At 40.6% G+C, this 20,299-nt stretch overlaps 1 protein-coding gene across 1 annotated transcript in view; it reads right to left on the minus strand.

The window, feature by feature from the left end:
- The window catches only part of CPEB3 (cytoplasmic polyadenylation element binding protein 3), a 270,166-nt gene that overhangs the window by 39,203 nt on the left and 210,664 nt on the right, over nt 1-20,299 (minus strand). Inside the window, 1 exon segment of the mRNA XM_030203002.1 lies at nt 6,933-7,051. Coding sequence (XP_030058862.1) covers nt 6,933-7,051 — 119 coding nt within the window.

The following is a 20,299-nucleotide window of genomic DNA, read 5'->3' on the forward strand; positions in this document are numbered from 1 at the left end:
CATTCCAGGAATTGTGCCAGGAGCACGGCCTCTCTCCCCTGCAAGCTTTTCAGTACTATCAAGTGAAGGACTTTATAGCTCGTAGAGCACAGGACGAGTTAAAGCTACCGGAAACTAAATTGGAGGAGGGGCTGATGAAGGGAGGAGGAAGGGGTAGCATCTCAAGAATATATAGGGCACTACTTCTGCATGCTAACCCAGTGGAGCGATATCTATCAAGATGGGAGAAGGCCATGGGGGAAATCTATACAAAGCCTCAGTGGAAAGTGGCACTTAGATCTCTGCTAGCAGTCTCGGTGTCTAGTGCCCTAATTGAAAACGGTCATAAAATATTATATAGCTGGTACTATACTCCCCATCGCTTGGTTAAAATGTTTAAAACAGGGTCAGCTCTGTGTTGGAGGTAGTGGGGGATATGACTCATGTGTGGTGGGCATGCAAGCATGCGCAGGAGTACTGGGTGGGAGATATTGAAATTTCTGGGTGAAGTTACAGGAGCGAACTATCCGATGAGAATGGACTACTGCTTACTCCACTTTAGACCTGCAGGAATTCCTAATTCCATACACCGCTTTGCCGTACAACTATTTGTGGCCGCCAAATTGGTGCTGGCTGCGGCATGGAAGCAACCCACACTTCCGGAACTGCGGTCAGTGTTGCGGAAGCTGGACTATATTCATCTGATGTCGAAGTTGACAGCTTTACGCACTGGCCGTATTCCGCAGTACCATAAAACGTGGAATCCCTATGAACATTGGTTATCCTCTCGGACACTCCTGATCAATGTGTCACATGGACAAGTCTAAAGAGAATTGGTCACAGAAAAAGAAAGCTTGTTCTGTCTCTCAAAATGTTTACTATATATATACCATATGACTCAAATATATTTTAATTTTCAGGAAATAAAATTCCAGAAATGGAAACCTTATTTGCATAACAGATTATTCTTTGGGGGGAAAAATGCCACCTAGCTAATGGAGTATATTTTGATGTTCACCTCAATATGACTGGTGACACTATTAAACACAAACAAAACTAATTTGATTATTGTTTAGGATTTTCCACAGGTTTGTCTCATTTTATAGTGTGTTCCTATTTGAACTAAAATAAACATCATTTGCTTAGCTTTTTTAAACAAACTTTAAAAATAAATGTTACTTTAATCTCTCTAGCTGTAAATCTGGTTGACACCATGTAATTACTTCATACCTTCTGGGATTTACACATTTAAGGGCACATAAGAACAATTTGAATGCATGCATTTTGATTTTCATTATAATAAAAGCAATAAAGGGGTTGAGCACATGGCTCAGTCACCGCACTCTGTGCTGCCATGTAAAGGATGCTTGCTTTGATTCCACACATCCGGGCCAGCTGAGTCTAGTGAAGATGGGGTTCATGGACATCAATAAAGGCAATACCTAATGGTCAACCTGCCTTTTACGCCATTGCTTTGAAGTTTAAGAGGGGAGGCTTATCAAAATGGGGTAAAAATAAATATCTAGATAGATGCCAATGAAAGCTCATGGTGCCAGGAGCAGGAAGAAAAAGACAAATGGACAAAAAAATAAATAAAAAGGGTAAACTCTCTCAGGTGGTATGCCATAACAAACAGATATTTTACCCATTCAAAACATTATCAACCCATTGATTTTGGCATTTATTTAGCACCCAAACCCAGAACACAACATAACTTAGGTAGGGATATGAATAGTTTCTCCAAAGAGCTTAAAACCCAAGTGATAAAGAAACTTGTCCAAGCTAATGAGCATTCTGAGGAAAAAGAAAGATTTGAAAACTTGTTTCTTGAGCTGACCATTAACAACATTTGAAACAGAAGTACCTGCTATTTTTTTTAAAGTATCCACAATTAATATTACAATTGTTAAATTTAAACTGACAGACAGTAGAATGCATAGTACTAAATAATTCAAATGTGGAAAGGAGAAACATATAAACTGAGTGGAGAAGTAGCCAAGTGGTTAGAGCACAGGGTTGACAAGCAGGGATTCCCAGATTCAAATCCCACTGCAGCTCCTTCTGCTCACGGGCAAGTTAACCCTCTATTGACTCAGGCAGAGACTTAAATTGTGAGCCCTGTGAGGACAGGGAAATACCTACTGTAACTGAATGTTTTCAAAATTGCTTCACTTACACTTAAATCTGCTCTCTCACACAATTTCACTGTTAATTTAACATAACACCACAGTATCATACAGTACACTATCTACCTTTTGGTTCAATGCAGACTATAAAAGATAAATCTAAATATTATTAGAGATTAACAAAGTCACATTATGACAAAAAAATAAAATTCCCTTTAAAATTAGCAAAGTCAATGACAAGGTAATAAACAACTGATGATCGCTAATCTCCGGAATTTAACACAAATTTCCTAAAGAGGTATGTCAATCATGGACCTAAAATGCTTGTAATCTAAAGCAGAAAGCATAAAATTCAAAATAGTTTTCTCTAATTTTGCTGCTTGGAAAGTTGAGAGATTCTCCAGTAACTTGAGCCTCTTTCTGAATAAATTGCAAGCTCTTGTGTCTCTCACTGAAGTTGAAAAGACAAAATGATTAGCCAAATATAAGGGAGCTAGACCAAACACAACCACATTTGTACCCCGCGCTTTCCCACTCATGGCAGGCTCAATGCGGCTTACATGGGGCAATGGAGGGTTAAGTGACTTGCCCAGAGTCACAAGGAGCTGCCTGTGCCTGAAGTGGGAATCGAACTCAGTTCCTCAGGACCAAAGTCCACCACCCTAACCACTAGGCCACTCCTCCACTCTCACACAATTTCACTGTTAAATGTCAAACACAGAAACTGGAATAAGATTCTGGCATATATTGGTACCCAATGAATCTGCATATATAACATATATATTGGAAAATACTATTGGATTTTTAAAAAGAAAGTCAATCATAAAGTTGTGTTTTTAATAGTCTAATTTTGTTAACTGCTTGGAACAGCCAAGATAATATTACAGTAATCCAACAAGCTTAGTTTCAATGTTTGTACAATTAAGCAAAATCAATCTTGTTCAAAGTATTTATGTACTCTACAAAGAAGTATGTGCATGGTAAAAAAAAGCTTGTTGGATTAATATATTTCTTTTAAGGCGTAAATAAACATGTGGATAAAGATGAGCCAATTGATTTAGTGTATCTGGATTTTCAGAAAGCTTTTGACAAAAGTTCCTCATGAGAGACTCCTGGGAAAATTTTAAAAAGTCATGAGATAGGAGGAAATGCCTTCTGTGGATTAGGAATTGGTTATTGGACAGAAAACAGAGGATAGGGTTAAATGGCCATCTTTCTCAATGGAGGAGAGTGAATAGTAGAGTGCTGAAGGGATTTATATTGGGACCGGTGATATTGATCATATTTATAAATGATCTGGAAAACGGAACGAGTGAGATGATTAAATTTGCAGATGAAACAAAACTATTCAAAGTTGTCAAAATACAAGCGGATTGTGAAAAATTGCAGGAACACCTTAGAAAATGATGACTGGGCATCCAAATGGCTGATAAAATTTAATGTGGACAAATGCAAAGTGATGCATGTTGGGAAGAATAATCATCACAGTTACTGATGCTAGGGTCCACCTTAAGAGTCAGCACAAGTAAAAGATCTAGGTGTCATTGTAGACAATACACTGACATCTTCTGCCCAGTATTCGGCGGTGGCCAAAAAAGCAACAGTATGCTAGGAATGATTAGGAAAGGGATGCAAATTAAGACCAAGACTATTATAATGCCTCTGTATCATTCCATGGTGCAGCCTCACCTTGAGTACTGCGTTCAGTTCTGGTCACCGTATCTCAAAAGAGATAGCAGAATTAAAAGAGGTACAAAGAAGAGCAACCAAAATGATAAAAAGGATGGAGAAAATATTTCTTCACTCAATGTGTAATTAAACTCTGGAATTTGTTGCCAGAAAATGTGGTAAAAGCAGATAGCTTAGCGGGGTTTTTAAAAGGTTTGGATAGCTTCCTAAAAGAAAAGCCCATAAGCCATTATTAAAATGGACTTGGGAAACTCTATTGCTTGTTTCTAGGATAAGCAGCATAAAATGTAAAATGTATTGTACTGTCTGGGATCTTGCCAGGTACTTGTAACTTAGATTGGCCACCGTTGGAAACAGGATACTGGGCTTGATGGACCTTCAGTCTGTTCCAGTATGGCAACACAAATAACTCCCTCCCATATCAGCAAAGGCTAAAGAGGCTAGGGCTCTTTAGCTTGAAAAAGAGATGGCTGAAGGGGGATATGATTGAGGTCTATAAAATCCTGAGTGGTGTAGAACAAGTAGAACTGAATCGATTTTTCACGCTTTCAAAAAGTATAAAGTCCAAGGGAAACTCAATGAAATTACATGGAAATACTTGTAAAAAATAGGAGGAAATATTTTTTCACTCAACAAATAGTTAAGCTCTGAGGATGTGGTAACAGCAGTAAGTTGGGTTTAAAAAACAGTTTGGACAAGTTCCTGGAAGAAAAGTCCATACTCTGTTACTGAGATGGACATGGGGGAAGCTACTGCTTGCCCTGGAATTGGTTGCATGGAATGTTGCTACTAATTGGGTTTCTGCCAGGTACTTGTGACCTGGATTGGCCACTGTTGGAAGCAGGATATTGAGCTAGATGAACCATTGATCTGACCCAGTACAGCTATTCATATGTTCTTATATTGACCAGTGTATGTAATGTAAGTTTGGAATCCAAATAAACTCCCAAAATTCTAGCAGAAGTTGAAAACTGATTAATATTTTTAACCATATTTGTCTCAACTTCACTCAAAGTATTGTTAATAAGTAAAAAAATGTTGTACTATTGGTATTCGATTTTAATTTGTGAATCTTCATCCAATTTTCCAATAAAATAATAGCCTCCTAGATTATCATAATTTCTGATGATACAACTGAATGAATAGGAATTAGAACCATTATATCATCTGCAGAAACCTTTCTTTTCTAATTCAAAGCCGAGCGAGTGTAGGTAAATATTGAAAAGCAATGGTGATAATGGGGGGCCTTGAGGGACTCACATGGATTAGTTCACTTTTCTGAAAATCTATTTCCCATTTTAACCTTATAAGAGCACTGCTCCAAAAATCCCTGAAACCAATTTAGAACAGATCCTGTAATACCTATAATTTTCCATAATGTATAATAAAATAGCATGGTCCACTAAATCAAAGGCACTGGATACATCGAATTGTAAAACCAGTGCCTTTTTACCAACAAATAGCAGCTGTCGAATATTATCCTGTGCTAAATGAAGACCTAAAACCAGACTGTGAAGAATACAAAATATTGCACTTATCCAAATAATCCAATTGCATAGCCTCCAACCCCTCCATCAGTTTGACAAAAAATGGGATGGAGCAGCGAGTGACCAATGTGGACGGGGAGGAGGAGCCGTGATGCAGGGAGCAGCGAGTGTCCAATGTGGAGGGGGAGGAGGAGCCGTGATGCAGGGAGCAGCGAGTGACCAATGTGGACGGGGAGGAGGAGCCGTGATGCAGGGAGCAGCGAGTGTCCAATGTGGAGGGGGAGGAGTAGGGAAACACGTACTCCTCCCCCTGCCTAGGAATCCAATTTAGTGCTGAAATCCATAGGGGAGGGGGACACCTGTGGAAGACTGACTCCCAAAACATTAATTGCAGGAAGCCAATAACTTGCTAGCGCCCGTTTCATTGGTTTCAGAAACGGGCCTTTTTTTACTAGTTTTATATAATCAATAGTGGTATTGCTAGTTGTGTTAGTCCAGTTTAAATACAAAACACAGAAATAAAACAAAGCAAAAAGAAAAAGATGATACATTTTTTTTATTACCTTTTGAAGGCAATACCTTTCTGATTTGAGGCAGACCTTTTCTTTGTTTTATTTCTGTTTATTATACAAAAGTTCTGTATGGAAGCATATTTTCAAAACACAAACTTACGAAGTTACATAGGGGCTCATTTTCAAAGTACTTCAACACACACAGTCATAGGTTACTATGGTCATTTGTATATTTAAGGGGGTCTTTTACTAAGCCACAGTAGCGTTTTTAGCTCACGGTAGAAATCAGCTGGCAGTAAACGTCAGACGCCTATAGGAATATAATAGGTGTCTCAGCATTTATCTCCAGCTGATTTCTACTGTGAGCTAAAAATGCTACTGTGTCTTCGTAAAAGACCCCCTAAGTGCTTTGAAAATGAGCCCAATAATGCCTTTGAAAATTGCCCTCTAAATGTGCTCCCTATTTCACCAATGAAGGTGACATTATCATCTCAATAAAATCAGCTGGACACCCAGATTCCGTTACAGAATATGAGCATAGCCTGGCACGTCTAAAACTTAGGCACCTTCAGTTACACCAGCCATAGACCTGATGTAATCGCAGGTGCTTAAATGCAGCATGGGCAGGCGAATCTTACAGTATTCTCATAGCTTGCACACGTACTTGGCAGCATTGCTTATGCCCCTCCCATGCTCCCTTTTATTTATACGCTGTGCTACTTATATGCACCCTTACAGGACGGTGCTTAGTCACTTTGCTGTCACTTATGTGCATAAGCGTACACTTATCTGTGAAAATCCTGGTATTATGTACGTTTATGCGCACCAAGTGGTGCAGAAATGTGGGTAACCAATTATGGAATTGCTCTTAATGTATTTGCCTGTGATACCAGAAGCACTAAACACAGGCTTAATTATATATTGATTGCTATTTGTTATTAATTTTGCAAGAGCCAATAGTCAAATTATACTGAAGGCATAATGATATCCTAGTAAGAGGATCTTGTCAGCAACATGAGAACTGTAACTTTTGCAGGAAGGGGAGCCATTAGATAATTCAATTGCTTGCATGTCAGTTTGGTCCCGACAGGAGAGTGAGCCAGTTGGTCAGCAGCCAAGGCAATTCAAGCAGTGCTTACTGGTTTGTCCTTGATGGTGGGACTTGACACACACAGATAAAGTTTCCCATCTTCTTCCAGACAAGCATCTATTAGAGCCTGCACAGAACTCTCCTCTTGGAACAGCAAGAAAGCATAGCCTTGGAGGAAAGAAAAATATTTTTTCAAAAACCCAATGCATGATATGCTTATAAAAATGCTATAGAGCTCATGAATATGAAATCCTCATTGAGTTTTTTCAGATATTTAACAAATGTTCTTACCTTGAAGCCAATATTTTGCTACGCTAGACCATTTCTTAATTTAAACATTGTACTTTTTTTTATAAATACTGTGCACTGCCTACCTGCCATAAAGAGAACTATTAAGCTACCAACCAGATGGGAAGGTTTTCCCTTAATGTGTAACATATAGGCTCAATTTATTACCTGCCTAAGGAAGACAAGTCAATTACAAATCTTGAACAAAACTAGAAGAACAGAACAAAAACGTAGAGGCCCTTTTACTAAAGTATGATGAAACCTGGGCTTAACGTATTTTAACACAGGACTTTTCAACATACTAAACCCAGATTCAATGCTGTACTTATAGTGAAATGTTGAAAAATATTTTAATACAGGTTATGCGCTATTGTCATTAGCATGCGACACCTGAATACAGTCAATGCTAGTGTTCCAGCTGAGTATTATCCAGTTAATCAGGATGCTCTAGCTAGATAACATAGGAACGCCCTCTCTCTACCCATGACATGCCCCCTGAAAAAAAATATTTCAAAGAATGGATAGCACACTGGTTAGCATGCACAAACATGCAAATTACCACACAACACTTTAACGCATCACGAGGTAGGTAGCCTGTTAGTAAAAGGGCTCTTTAGATACAAAAATAAAATTCTCTGCTTAACACAGCATACTATCTTCTAGACTGGAGACCTCTTAAGCCACATATACTAAAAGCATTTGGAGGGAGGGGGAGGGAGAACCATTAGTACATCAGACCAAGTGATACAAATATACATTTTCTATAGTTTGATTCCAATCAATCAGCCTTCCTGAGGAAACTCATAATATTGACCTTGAATACCTAATCACATCAGTGGAGGATGGAAATAGTACACATGCTGACAGTGAATTTTACAGCAAACTATCACAATGTGATATATATATCCCATTGCTCAATAGGGCTAATCAGACTCCATAGCTATTCCAATTTTAGAGGTGTCCAAAAATAATCCTAACATGTTATATAAAATCCACAAGACCAACATAATTGAAAGCACTCACAAGAAAGGGTGCTGAACACACATATACAGAAAGAAAATTACCTGACAAAAATAACATCAGTTAATTAAGAATCCACACAGTAGTTTGCTTGGGAAGAGATCTCTGGAAGATGAGCAAATGTTTAAAAATGAAACTGCAGAACTGCTTTGCTTTTTTCACTCAAGAAAAATATAAAGCTTGGAAGAATGCTGAGGGTGGTTTTAACTCTCAACACACACACACACACACAAAAAAAAACCACAAACGTTTTTCATGTCAGTGTTCATGATTTACTAAATATACACGCTGTAGAAGCAACTACCTGCCACAGAAGACAGGCACCTTTCTGTGGTCCTTTAAAAGACAGAGTCTTATATTAATTTTTGCTCCCAAAGATGCGCTAGGTCATATTTTCAGGGGATGTCTTATTTTTCCATGAAGAAGAGTTCACATTTATTGTTGAACAAAAAAAAATGAACAATTATATACTGTACAGTAGTTGTCATCACTAACCAGCATAACCAAACTGTGAATCCTGTCTGGAGACTGTAACGATCTCCCACAGCAGTTCCTGGACCACTTGTACAGCAGGGACGGTATTGCAGCTTCAGGCCACCAGGGGGAGCTCATCACAGCAGACTCGCACAGCAGGGACAGCGTACTGTATGGCGGCAGGCGACGGGATAACGGCAGACTGTGTGCAGTTCTACATCTGGCGGTAGGGGACAACGGGGATGGCGGCAGGCGACGGGCCTCTTGATGCCTTGCCTGCACATTTACAAGTGACGGTCGGGGAAGAGAACATCGGGGATGGCGACAGGTGATGGTCTTCATGTCCTGCATGCAGCTGCTCTGCAACGGACGGTGAAGGTAGGGGACAACGGCGGCGGGCTAAAAAGAATCACAGCTGCATGCTCTGGTGTTCTGTTTGGCGGGCATGCTTCCAAACAAAAACTTTGCTAGGTCTTACTTTCGGGGGAGGCCTTATATTTAGCAATTCAGCAAAACCTCTACTAGGTCTTATTTTCAGGGGATGTCTTATTTTCGGGGAAACACAGTATATATATATATATACATATATACCGTGTTTCCCCGAAAATATAGTCTAGCTTGTGTTATTTGATCACATGTGTGATGGCTTAGCTTGTGTGTTAATAGTCCATTGTTTTAAGAGGTGAAGATAGCAATCAGCTAGAATCTGTAGTATTAAAATTAGAAAGAAATTGGGCACAGTATGAGAGTCTTCACATTACTTATCTGCTACTATGGTCTGTGTCTTAACACATATGGGTGAAAAGATGGCTACAGTGTCACAGTAGCTTGACAGGGGATGTCTTATTTTCGGGGAAACAGCGGAACTAAGAAATGTCTGCTCTCAGAAAAGCTGCTAGCACGTGGCAAGAAGGGCACAGACTGAGCTTCTCACACCCAGCCTATAGGGCAAAGAAAGAGGGCCAGCCCTAGTTCAGAGCCACCAATCAACAGAAACAAGCTCACAAGGAGCGAATCACAGAACACTGCAACTGTAGAGGGGTGGGGGGGGGGGGGGAAGCTCTAGTAAATAGTGCTGTCTGTGCAAATAATATTCCTATTAAATATAGGAAATAATGTCCTCTGCCCCCATGAATATGGGAGCAGCACAAGAGCTATCATCCAGTATCTAACCTCTCTTTCCTGAGAAAACGTATAGAATGGTCTTCATTCAACTCAATAACTGGCTAAATGAAAAGAACTGGCTAGACTAGTGGTTCCCAAACCTGGTCCTGGAAGCACCTCAGCCAGTCAGATTTTAAGGATATCCACAATATTCATGAGAGAGATTTGCATGCAGTGGAGGCAGTGCATGCAAATCTCTCTCATGAATATTAATTGTGTAGACCATTTGACATGGGTATGAATGGAGACAGACCTTGCATCCCTGCTTATCTCCACAGAAACTGCAGTAGGGGATTTGCGTCAGTACCAGTGCTGCTGGATTTCTCAGCAGCCTTCAACAATGAAGACCATAATACCATGCTTGCACGGCTGACAGAAACAGGTATCAGTGGTACTGTATTTGCACAGTTTAATCCTACTTGCAAGACAGACAACAATCAGTTCTGCTCAGCAACAGCACATCCTCACCTTGACCACAGAGTATAAAATGTTTTGTACTTTTTTGGGATCTTGCCAGGTATTTGTGACCTGGATTGGCCACTTTTGGAAACAGGATACTGGGCTTTATGGACCTTTGGTCTTTCCCAGTATGGCAATACTTATGTACTTATGACCTCTAGCAGTTATATCGCAATATTACTGCTAGGGATCAGGCTTCCTTATATGGGCATTTTACGATATTACTGTAAGAGTTCTCAGTGCCCATTTTTCAAACTGGCAGCCGCGAGCTATTCTGCATCACTCCTGCCCCACTAGACACCAGGGGCCCTGGTACCACCAGGGATTGTTTTCTGGGGACGGGAAGGGCGGCCATACATAGTTTGTAGGTTTTGGGCCCTGGAGGACACTGCCACCTGTTGGGCTCATACCCATAAGAGGGGGCTTTTGGGGTGTGTGTGTTTGAGGGGGGTGGAGGGGGAGATGCATGGCCGGGAAGGGTCAGGTGGTGATGGTGGGGTTTCCTATACTGCCCGAAGAGTCAGGTGATGCAGGGCTGGAGAGCATTGTGATGTCTGGCATACTGTCCAGAGAGGGGGTCAGAAGGCTGGCATGGGGTGGTGACATGTTGGGGGGGGGGAAGAGGGCTGGCCTCATGGGGTATGGCAATAGCATTTACATCTGCCCAATTCAATTGTGACCCAGAGCACGTATAAATTCCAAAATCCAGGCTTCTCTATATGAAATGGGGACTATACTCCTGTGCTGTTGTCCCACAAAGACCGCTCCCCTTCTCCACCCTCCCCCATGCCCCACTTCCATCTTTGCCATGTCTAAAAGTCCCCCGTTCTGACATTTTATTTATTTATTTTCAAAGGCTTGCTATACACCTCTGTTCAAAAAAAGTAGGAAGGCAGTGTACAAAACAAGATGCAGAGGTGTTCTAATTAAAAACTAAACAGGAAAGAAGGAGAATAAAAAGAAAAAGGATGGAATTATAGCTTTGGGTAGTGCACCTGTTGAAAGCCATGCTTTCAAATGCTTTTTGAAAATAGTTAACAAAGGTTCAGTCCTAAGGTCCAGGAGCAATGTATTCTAGATTTTAGGGGGTTGCATATAAAAATGTTGCGTTTCTGGTAGTGTCTAGTCGTATAACAGAGGGAGGAGGGAGACAATAGTGATTGCTGGGAAAGCGGAGAGTCTGTGATGGATGATATGCTTGGATTAAGTTGGAAATTGAATCAGAAGCAGGTGGTTGTAGACCTTTGTATACTAAGGTTAAGAGTTTAAACTGAACACATGCAGAAACAGGTAACCAATGTTCTATTTTAAGGAGGGATGTCATGCTCTCAAACCTACGTGAATTATGTACAAGTTTAACTGCAGCTGACTGAACAAGTTGAAGTTGTTTAAGAGATGTCAGTGGAAGGCCTGAGAAAAGTGTTACAGAAATCTAAGTGAGTGATGACCACGGACAAGATAAGTGAGCAATTACAAAATCCAGGGAGATAAGGTTTGCATGACCGGATGTGATGAAGGGCAAACAAGGAAGATTGAAGTACTTTGTTGATGTGTTTAAAAGTTAGTTCAAGATTAAAAAAAAAAACTCTAAGGGCCCTGTTTACTAATGTTTACTAAGGTGCACTAGTGTTTTTAGCACGTGCACAAAATTAGAGTACGCTGTGTAGGCGCCCATAGGAATATTGTGGGCACCTACACAGTTAGCACTAATGCGCCTCTAGCGCGGCTTAGTAAACGGGGCCCTAAGTATTCTAACCTGTTCTTTAAAGATAAGGGAACGATCTTGGAGAACAGAGGGATAAGGGAGAGATACAAAGAGGATTAGAAAAAATTATGGACTGTGATTTAGTGATATTTAAAGAATTTGTGAGTCTCCAGCCATTTAGAAACTTGTTCCACCCAGTAATTGAGGACTGGTATCATTGGAATTAGGTGGGAGAATTTGAATGTCATCTGCATAACAGTAAGAGCTACAGTCATGGGACCAAATCAAGGTAATTAGAGAATGAAAAGGTTAAAGAGAAAGGGAGCCAAGACAGAAAGAACCCTGAGGGACTCCAGAAATGTAGAGGTTTTTTTTTTTTTTTTTTTTTTAAAGTTAAAGCCTGAGTAGATTTCATATGAATGACCACAGAGATAAGAAGTGAAATGGCATTTAAACATCTGGGCTTCTTCAGGCATTTAAGAGCCCCTGTTACAAAGGTACACTAGCATTTTTAGCACATACTAAAAATTAGCACGCACTGCATAGATGCCCATAGGAATATTATGGCCATCTATACAGTTAATGCGTGCTAAAAATGCTAGCTTGTAAAACACCCCCTTTATGTTGCCATTTATATGTGGGGCTGCTTCTAAAATATGGGCCATAATATCCAATAACGCTTACCCACTCTTTTGAAACATTTTACCAATATACATTATATACTATTTAGTGGTTTTGAATTTTTTTTTAATTAACACTGAAAATCCTATAAAAAGAATCTCATAGGAGACTGCAATTTAGATGCTGTAAATTTATAACATTTTATATAAACAATCTTGAGATTTTTAAAGTGTTTTTATGTTGATTTTATGTTAGAAATTTCACATTTTTTCCTTATGCTAGTTCCTTGGCACTAGTTTACTATAAAAATATTACCAAGTAACAATTCTTTTTCAGAAAAGGAGAAGAGGTAAAACTAGAGGACATGAATTAAGGTTGCAGGATAGTAGACTTATGAGCAGAGGGCTTAGCCCCACCCAGTAGCGGTGCATCCTTGCCAATGCTGAAGCAAGCTAGGCTCCCGCATCCATCCTTCCCTCTGAGTCCGTGCCCATTCAAAGGGTTGCTGGCAGCGTGTAAGAACCGCTGCCGCTGATCCAGAAACATTCCCTCTGCCGCATCTTTCCCTTCAACTATGATTTATTTATTTATTATGACATTTCTACCCCGCATTTTCCCAAGAAAGCTCAGGTTCAATGCGGCTTACATAACAAATTAAGAAGCATTACAAGACAATATTAATACAAGAATACAACTATATCAACTACAATATTTCTGATATAGTTCAGTTTTATAAATGTAGGTAATGTTGCTTAGTAGCCTTATGAAACTACACATGTAACAAGTGTACCAGGTATGAACTCTGTCAATTATTACCCCATGTTCCCATTTCAGCTGTTCTCTGACCCATAAGAATGTGCAGAAGTCAACTGAGGTTAAACAGTCACATTACTCCCTGGCTGAAGATCAAAAAAGAATTGTTTGTGTGGGGAGTGGGGGGGCGCTCAGGGAGACACCGTGAATAAATCACTAATAAGATTTTGTAAATACTTTAACATATAATTTGAGCCTTTTGCCACCAGTAGCCCCTCCCTCAGCCACAAGATTTTTATACCCAAGCACCAGTTAAATCCTGGAATGGGACACAAGAGCATCAAGAAAGATGACATTTGGTAGAAAGAAAAACATAAATCAAAGCAGGGGCAATGACAGGAAGCAGTGCGAAGAATCACAAGGAAGTACTCCTAGGGGAATACTGTGCAGTTTTTATGAGAGAGAGACACACAGAGACAGAGAGAGACAGAGAGATATAGATACCTTTTTTGAGATGCGGTGAACAGAATTGCATACAGTACTCAAGGTGTGGCTGCACTATGGAGCGATACAAAGGAATTATAACGTCCATTTTTGTTTTCCTTTCCTTTCCTAATAATACTTAACATTCTATTTGCTTTCTTCGCCGCCACTGCACACAGAGCAGAGGATTTCAATGTATTGTCAATGATGACACCTAGATCCTTTTCCTGGTCGATGACTCCTAATGTGGAACCTTGCATTATGTAGCTATAGTTCGGGTTTCTCTTTCCCACATGCATCACTTTGCACTTGCTCACATTAAGTGTCATCTGCCATCTGGATGCCCAGTCTCGTAAGGTCCTCTTGCAATTGTTCATAATCCTCTTGCAATTTAACAACTTTGAATAACTTTGTGTCATCAGCAAATTTAGTTACAGTACAACACCTATTACCCGAACACAGACTATCTGGATATCCAATTATCTGGACCAGACAAAAGTTGGGAGGCGGTAAAACTTAGCAAAAATACCTACCATTGTACTTGAAGTAGTGATGTTACCAGACTCATCTGCCAGTTTTACTACTCACTCCGCTGCCAGCCCAGACCAGTGCTGCCCACTGGACTTTTTAACCATTGCTGGCAAGTCAAGAAGCAGATTGCCGCTGCCCAAAAATCACAGCACCTAAACAGAATCCAAGCAGCAGCACTCAAAAATCACACTCCCATTTTCATGATCCACCAACTGTGTTTTCAATTGAGATAGCCTGTACTCCTTTTGCCATTTATGAGCTGCAGAAATAAAAGTAACTTTCCTTTTCTCCAAGTAGGTCCGATCATCTGAATGTATGATTATCCGGCCCACCCCCTGCAGAGAATACTCTGGATAATCAGCGTTGTGCTGTACCTCACTAGTTACTCCCATATCTAGATCATTTATAAATATGTTAAAAAGCAGTGGTCCTATTATAGACTCCTGCGGAACCCCACAATCAACCCTTCTCCATTGAGAATATTGACCATTTAATCCTACTCTGTTTTCTATCTTTTAACCAGTTTTTAATCCACAATAAAACACTACCTCCTATCCCATGACTTTCCAATTTCTTCTGGAGTCTTTCATGAGGTACTTTGTCAAATGCCTTTTGAAAATCCAGATACACAATATCAATCGGCTCACCTTGTTCACCCCTTCAGAAATGTTAATAGATTGGCGAGGCAAGATTTCCCTTCACTAAATCCATGTTGGCTTTGTCTCATTAATCAATGCTTTTTGAATATGCTCTGTAATTTTGTTCTTTACAATAGTCTCTACCATTTTGCCTGGCACCTATGTCAGGCTCACCGGTCTGTAACTTCCCGAATCTTTGGAACCCTTATTAAAAATTGGCGTTATATTGGCCACCCTCCAATCTTCCAGTACCATGCCTGATTTTAAAGATAAATTGCATATTAGTACCAATAGTTCTGCAAGTTCATTTTTCAATTCTATCAACACAAAGACACTTTACCACATAAGACAACTGTCATTGGCTGCTGTGTGGTGGCTTCAAAATGAGAGAATATTGAGATATAATCTACCCTTTATCTGTTGGAGCAATACCAAGCGCTTAGAAGGCAGTCACAGATCTCACATAGGCTAGGAGGGAGCATTGATCAAAGCAGTATCAGATGAATGCATGTGCAAAGCAGAATTACATCATAGTGAGTAGAAGAGTGGGCTTAATAGAAACAGGGTTTAAAAAAAACCTTCTGCTTTATTGAATTTTAAACACTCCAGAAGGCACAATAGCATATGTATTATAGGGTCCCTTTACTGCAGCTTAGCGTGTGCTAAGCTTTAATAAAAAGTCTCTGTTATTATACATACCATTAACCAAGATGACAAGCATCACATTTACTGCCCCCTCCCCCATGTCTCCTGTTGAAGGAGGAGGAAAATTGGCACCAAGTTATGGTTTAAAACACTATCTAGAAATACATTGTAGAACTCCTGCCCTATGAGGCTTCCCATCTGGTGTTTAGTATGTATTACAGGTTTTACAGAAGAAATGTATTGGATATGCGTTTTCTTTTTTTATTTCATATGACCCCCAAATTTCCAAACAAGTCTCAGTCAATCAGTTTATTAGGGCACTACACCACTGACTCACTAGATGTTCTTTCTGCCTGAATACAGGAGAAGTAGGGAACTTGTCAAACCTGCCTTTTGCATAAGAAGCTAGGAAACACAAGGACACATCAAGACCTTATACTGAGTCTCTTAGATCTTATTCTATAACAATGAAGGTATAGCTTTCCATTTCTTGCTAATTATACTAGATCATATTAAAAGTTCAATTGCAAAAAGATGGAATAAAATAGGGCCGTTGATAGTTTGGCTTTTACCGCCAAAAGCCAAAGCAAGGAGAAGCAAAAATCTCATTAGGTGAATGCAGCAATAAAAAGAGTGAGGTAAAAAAAAAAAAAAAAAGAGTCCAACATGTAAAAATCATCTTGGATACTTCTTGTTTTGTTGGACCTCACTTTTAATTGTTGGCTTCTACCTCCACCAGGAGAAGCTCCAATAGCCAGGAGAAGCTCCATTAGGCCAGCTGCTGCCTCTTCAGACAACTGGCTCTCTTAAGTGATATTATATAATATCTTAAGCTATTGGCAAGCAAAACAATCTCTAGCTGGTAGATTAACTAGTTGGAGATCCTGGAAGATCCTGATAGGTCCATCATCTCAATTACATCCAAACACCTCACCCCTGTGGCCTCCCATCTTGTGAGCATACCACATTGTGATCGCAAGGGAAAATCTACATTTTAGGCAATAAAATGTAACCCTTATGAAACCGTTTTCATCACCAACACACCTTATGCATGCAGTGAGACCAGTGGATTAGACACCACAAATGAAAGTAGACACTTGGCTTTAGCATGGAGAGTATATTGCAAGCCTAATAGGGGTAACAATTGCCCTTTCCAAAAACTCAGTGGACTATAATGGTCAGTGTCCTTAATCTAATCTTTCAAGTGGTACAGTTATGATGCTGTATTATAGAGATTTAAGTCTGAAGTGCTAATCCCCCTTTATCTTGCCTACCCATTGAGTTTTTGTTAATTGTCTGCTTTTCCCCCAAAACACAACTTATACGAAAAGGTATAAATATTTATTTTTAGCATTTGTATCCCACATTTTCCCACCAACCCGCAGGCTCATAAGTTAGAAAACTGAAATAGAAAGTATAACTAAAAGACAGATGGAGAGGACGTGGCAGTAGCTAGTTAAGCTTGGTACTTATTTCTAAAAACCACATTCATAGTTTATTGGTATTTGATATACCACCTTTACTGTTAATTCCCCTATTACAGATTAGTTAGAACATACTGATAAATTTGATCTGCTTCCAATTATCTAGGACATTTTCTGTTCTAGTATTCCCCTCAGAAATCAATTTATTACATTTGGCAGTACTCAAAATCCTGCAAGTCTATCTTAAAATATTCAAACTGATAAATTCAGTGTTAACACGGATGTGAGCACCTGATTCACCTTATGGGATGCACTTGATTCAAGTAACTCACAACCAACCAAAAGTAAAAACAGTACAGAGTACTTCAAAACACAGAAGGCAAATGCCAAACTGAGCAATAATTTACATGTTTTAGCGTCCAGAAATAGCAACCTCTTGCACAAATGTAGTCAGCTGCTAACAGCATCTCTTAGCAAACATGCATAATCTAACACTTTAAGTGACAAACCAGCTGTTCTATCCAAACTATCCTTTCCCCAGCACACTGCAAGCCTCAATTATTGATGACTAAACCATGTGTTATTGGAATAGCATTTTTATATCTAATAGCAAAACTATATATGGTTTATTCTCCATAAATGATTACTATAACCAGCCACTCTCTTCTGTATATCTAACATTTAAAATAAGACATCAGGTTTTAGAGATGAGTTTATATTGTTAAATTAAAATATTGTATTACACATAACATTGTTACAAATTTTATTGCAATGATAGGGTGGATCAAATTGGAGGGCAGGGTGGCACTGTATGTTAAACAGGGAACTAAGTGTAACCATAGGCGTCGCTACGGGGTGGCAAGTGCCATCCCAGTTTGTGCTGATCCTCTTCCCTCATGCTGCCGTGTCTCTGAATACAGGCCTCCCAGCAGCAAGAAGAAAGTAGAAGGCCCGCCACCATGACCAATGTTAAATTCCACAATGAGGAGCCTTCCAGACTACCCACTTATGGAGGCCCTGTTGGTACCACCTCTCTGACGCATGTGAGTCAGAGAGGGCAGGACTACTGTGACCTTCATGGACACATGGGGTAGAAGGCTTCTCATTGCAGAGGTTAGTGCTGGTCATGGTGGTGGGCCTGGTACTCTCTTGTTGCTGCCAGGGGCCCAGAATGAAGTGCGGGTGGCAGCAGAGGGAGGGAGGTTCAAAGAGAAATGATGACTTTGGGGGCGGGGGGGGAGAGAGAAAAAGAAGACAATGTTGGACCAAGGGAGGTGGGGAGATAGAGTGCGTGATACTGGATGGATGGGTGGGAGGGGGAAGAGATCAGAGGAGGTTGAGAGAGGAGAAATACTGGACATGGATGGAGGAGAAGTTGAAAAGAGAAGGAGAAAATGCACATGGATGAAGGGGAGGAAAGCTGAACTGAAGAAAAAGGGAAAAAATGCACAAGGATGGAGAGAAAGAAAAGGAGGAGATGCACATGAATGAAAGAGAGGAAAGACATGCACTGGATGGAGAGGAGGGGAACACGGTCACCGAGACAAAGTTGGGCCCAGGACAAACAATCTTATGACCCCCCCCCACCCACTCACCCACACTCACATCAGTCAAATATACAAACGTTGATAATATACTGTAACAACAGTGTTATATAGTAACTAAATAAATGTAACTAGTTACTGTATTTATGTTTTGTCAATTTTACTTGTAAAAAAGTACAGGAAACATTTATAACTTTTACTGAAGTAATAAATTTCACCAATTTTTACTCAGTTACATCTGATGTTTGCAGTTAAAGGTAAAAAGTAAAACCAGAGGAAAGATGTAAATATGAATTCCTCAGTAAACCAACAGGATTTTGATATTGCAAACCCTGTCATGAAAACAGTGGATCAGCTCACCTTAAATTTTGCTGTTCACTCAATACAGCCTGTAAGAACAGAGGAGTTGCCTGTAGTTAAACTGGTTACTGGTCTCCAGCCAAACAGAAAAGTGATGTTGGGTCACTTCAAAGCAGAGATGAAGCTGAAGCTTTTAACAATTCAAGAACACCTCCTCCCTTATACTCCCTTCCTGCCCCACTTACAAAGGTGCCAGAAAGGGCCTGAGCTGTTATTGCCCTTCCCAGCAGAGCAACAGGAGCACAAATTATCCAATTCCAAAGAGCAACTGAAATAAACCCCCTGGCACCCTCTACGCTTCCAACCGCAATATCATCTTTGAAATCTAAGAAACGCACACTGCAGCAAATATTTGATCTAACCCACCTTAAGTGTCCAGGGGGACAAATACAACCTGCTCTGTATGCCATAGTGGAAAATAAATATGCCCTATGAAGCACCTGGGCAATAGCAACACTCCCTATACTCTCAAACTAGTGTTCGGTTTTTTTTTAATCGGTGGATGAATAATAAGTAATCCACAATCTCAGGATTCAGTCTAGCTCTCCTCCCTTCCACAGTCCTTCCTGCATGGTGAGGTTAATGGTTAGACATTGTTGTGGGACAAGCTGAGGAGCAGGAAAAAGGAGGGAAGGGAAGATGCTGCCTAGACCACATTGCAGAGAGATGCCAAGAGCGGCCCATCCCACAGAGTGTGATTCAAGGCCAATGAGTGAGGATTTCTCTTGGTCCTGCTGCATTTGGGATGTAAATTTGGCACATTGGACTGGTGAAGGGACAGAGTGCTGAGGAAGAAATGCAGCGCTGGCTACTATTATTGCAAGTAATACCTTCACACAAACATAAAAATGCATTTCTATATCACTGCACATTACATATTTTAAACTCAATTATTTCAAGTACTTATCAGTGGCGTACTAAGGGGGGGGGCAGTGGGGGCGGTCCGCCCCGGGTGCACGCCGCTGGGGGGGTGCCGCGTGCCGGTCAGCGTTGTTCGTTCCCATGCTCCCTCTGCCCAGGAACAGGAAGTAACCTGTTCAGGGGCAGAGGGAGCATGGAAACGAACGACGCTGACCAGCGCGCGGCACCCCCCCAGCGGCGTGCACCCGGGGGTTCTTTCGCCGGGGTGGGGTCACGCTGCACGGGGGGGCGCTGCACCCGGGGGGCAGGGCACATCAGCGATCCGCCCCGGGTGTCAGCGCCCCTCGGAACACCACTGGTACTTATAAACACTAAACCACACATCAATTCAACTGTATGTAAGGACCCCTTGCAAAAGAGTCTGCTATAAGACAGTCACCTCAACA

This window comes from Microcaecilia unicolor, chromosome 5 (assembly GCF_901765095.1).
Source record: "Microcaecilia unicolor chromosome 5, aMicUni1.1, whole genome shotgun sequence".
Taxonomy (NCBI): Eukaryota; Metazoa; Chordata; class Amphibia; order Gymnophiona; family Siphonopidae; genus Microcaecilia; species Microcaecilia unicolor.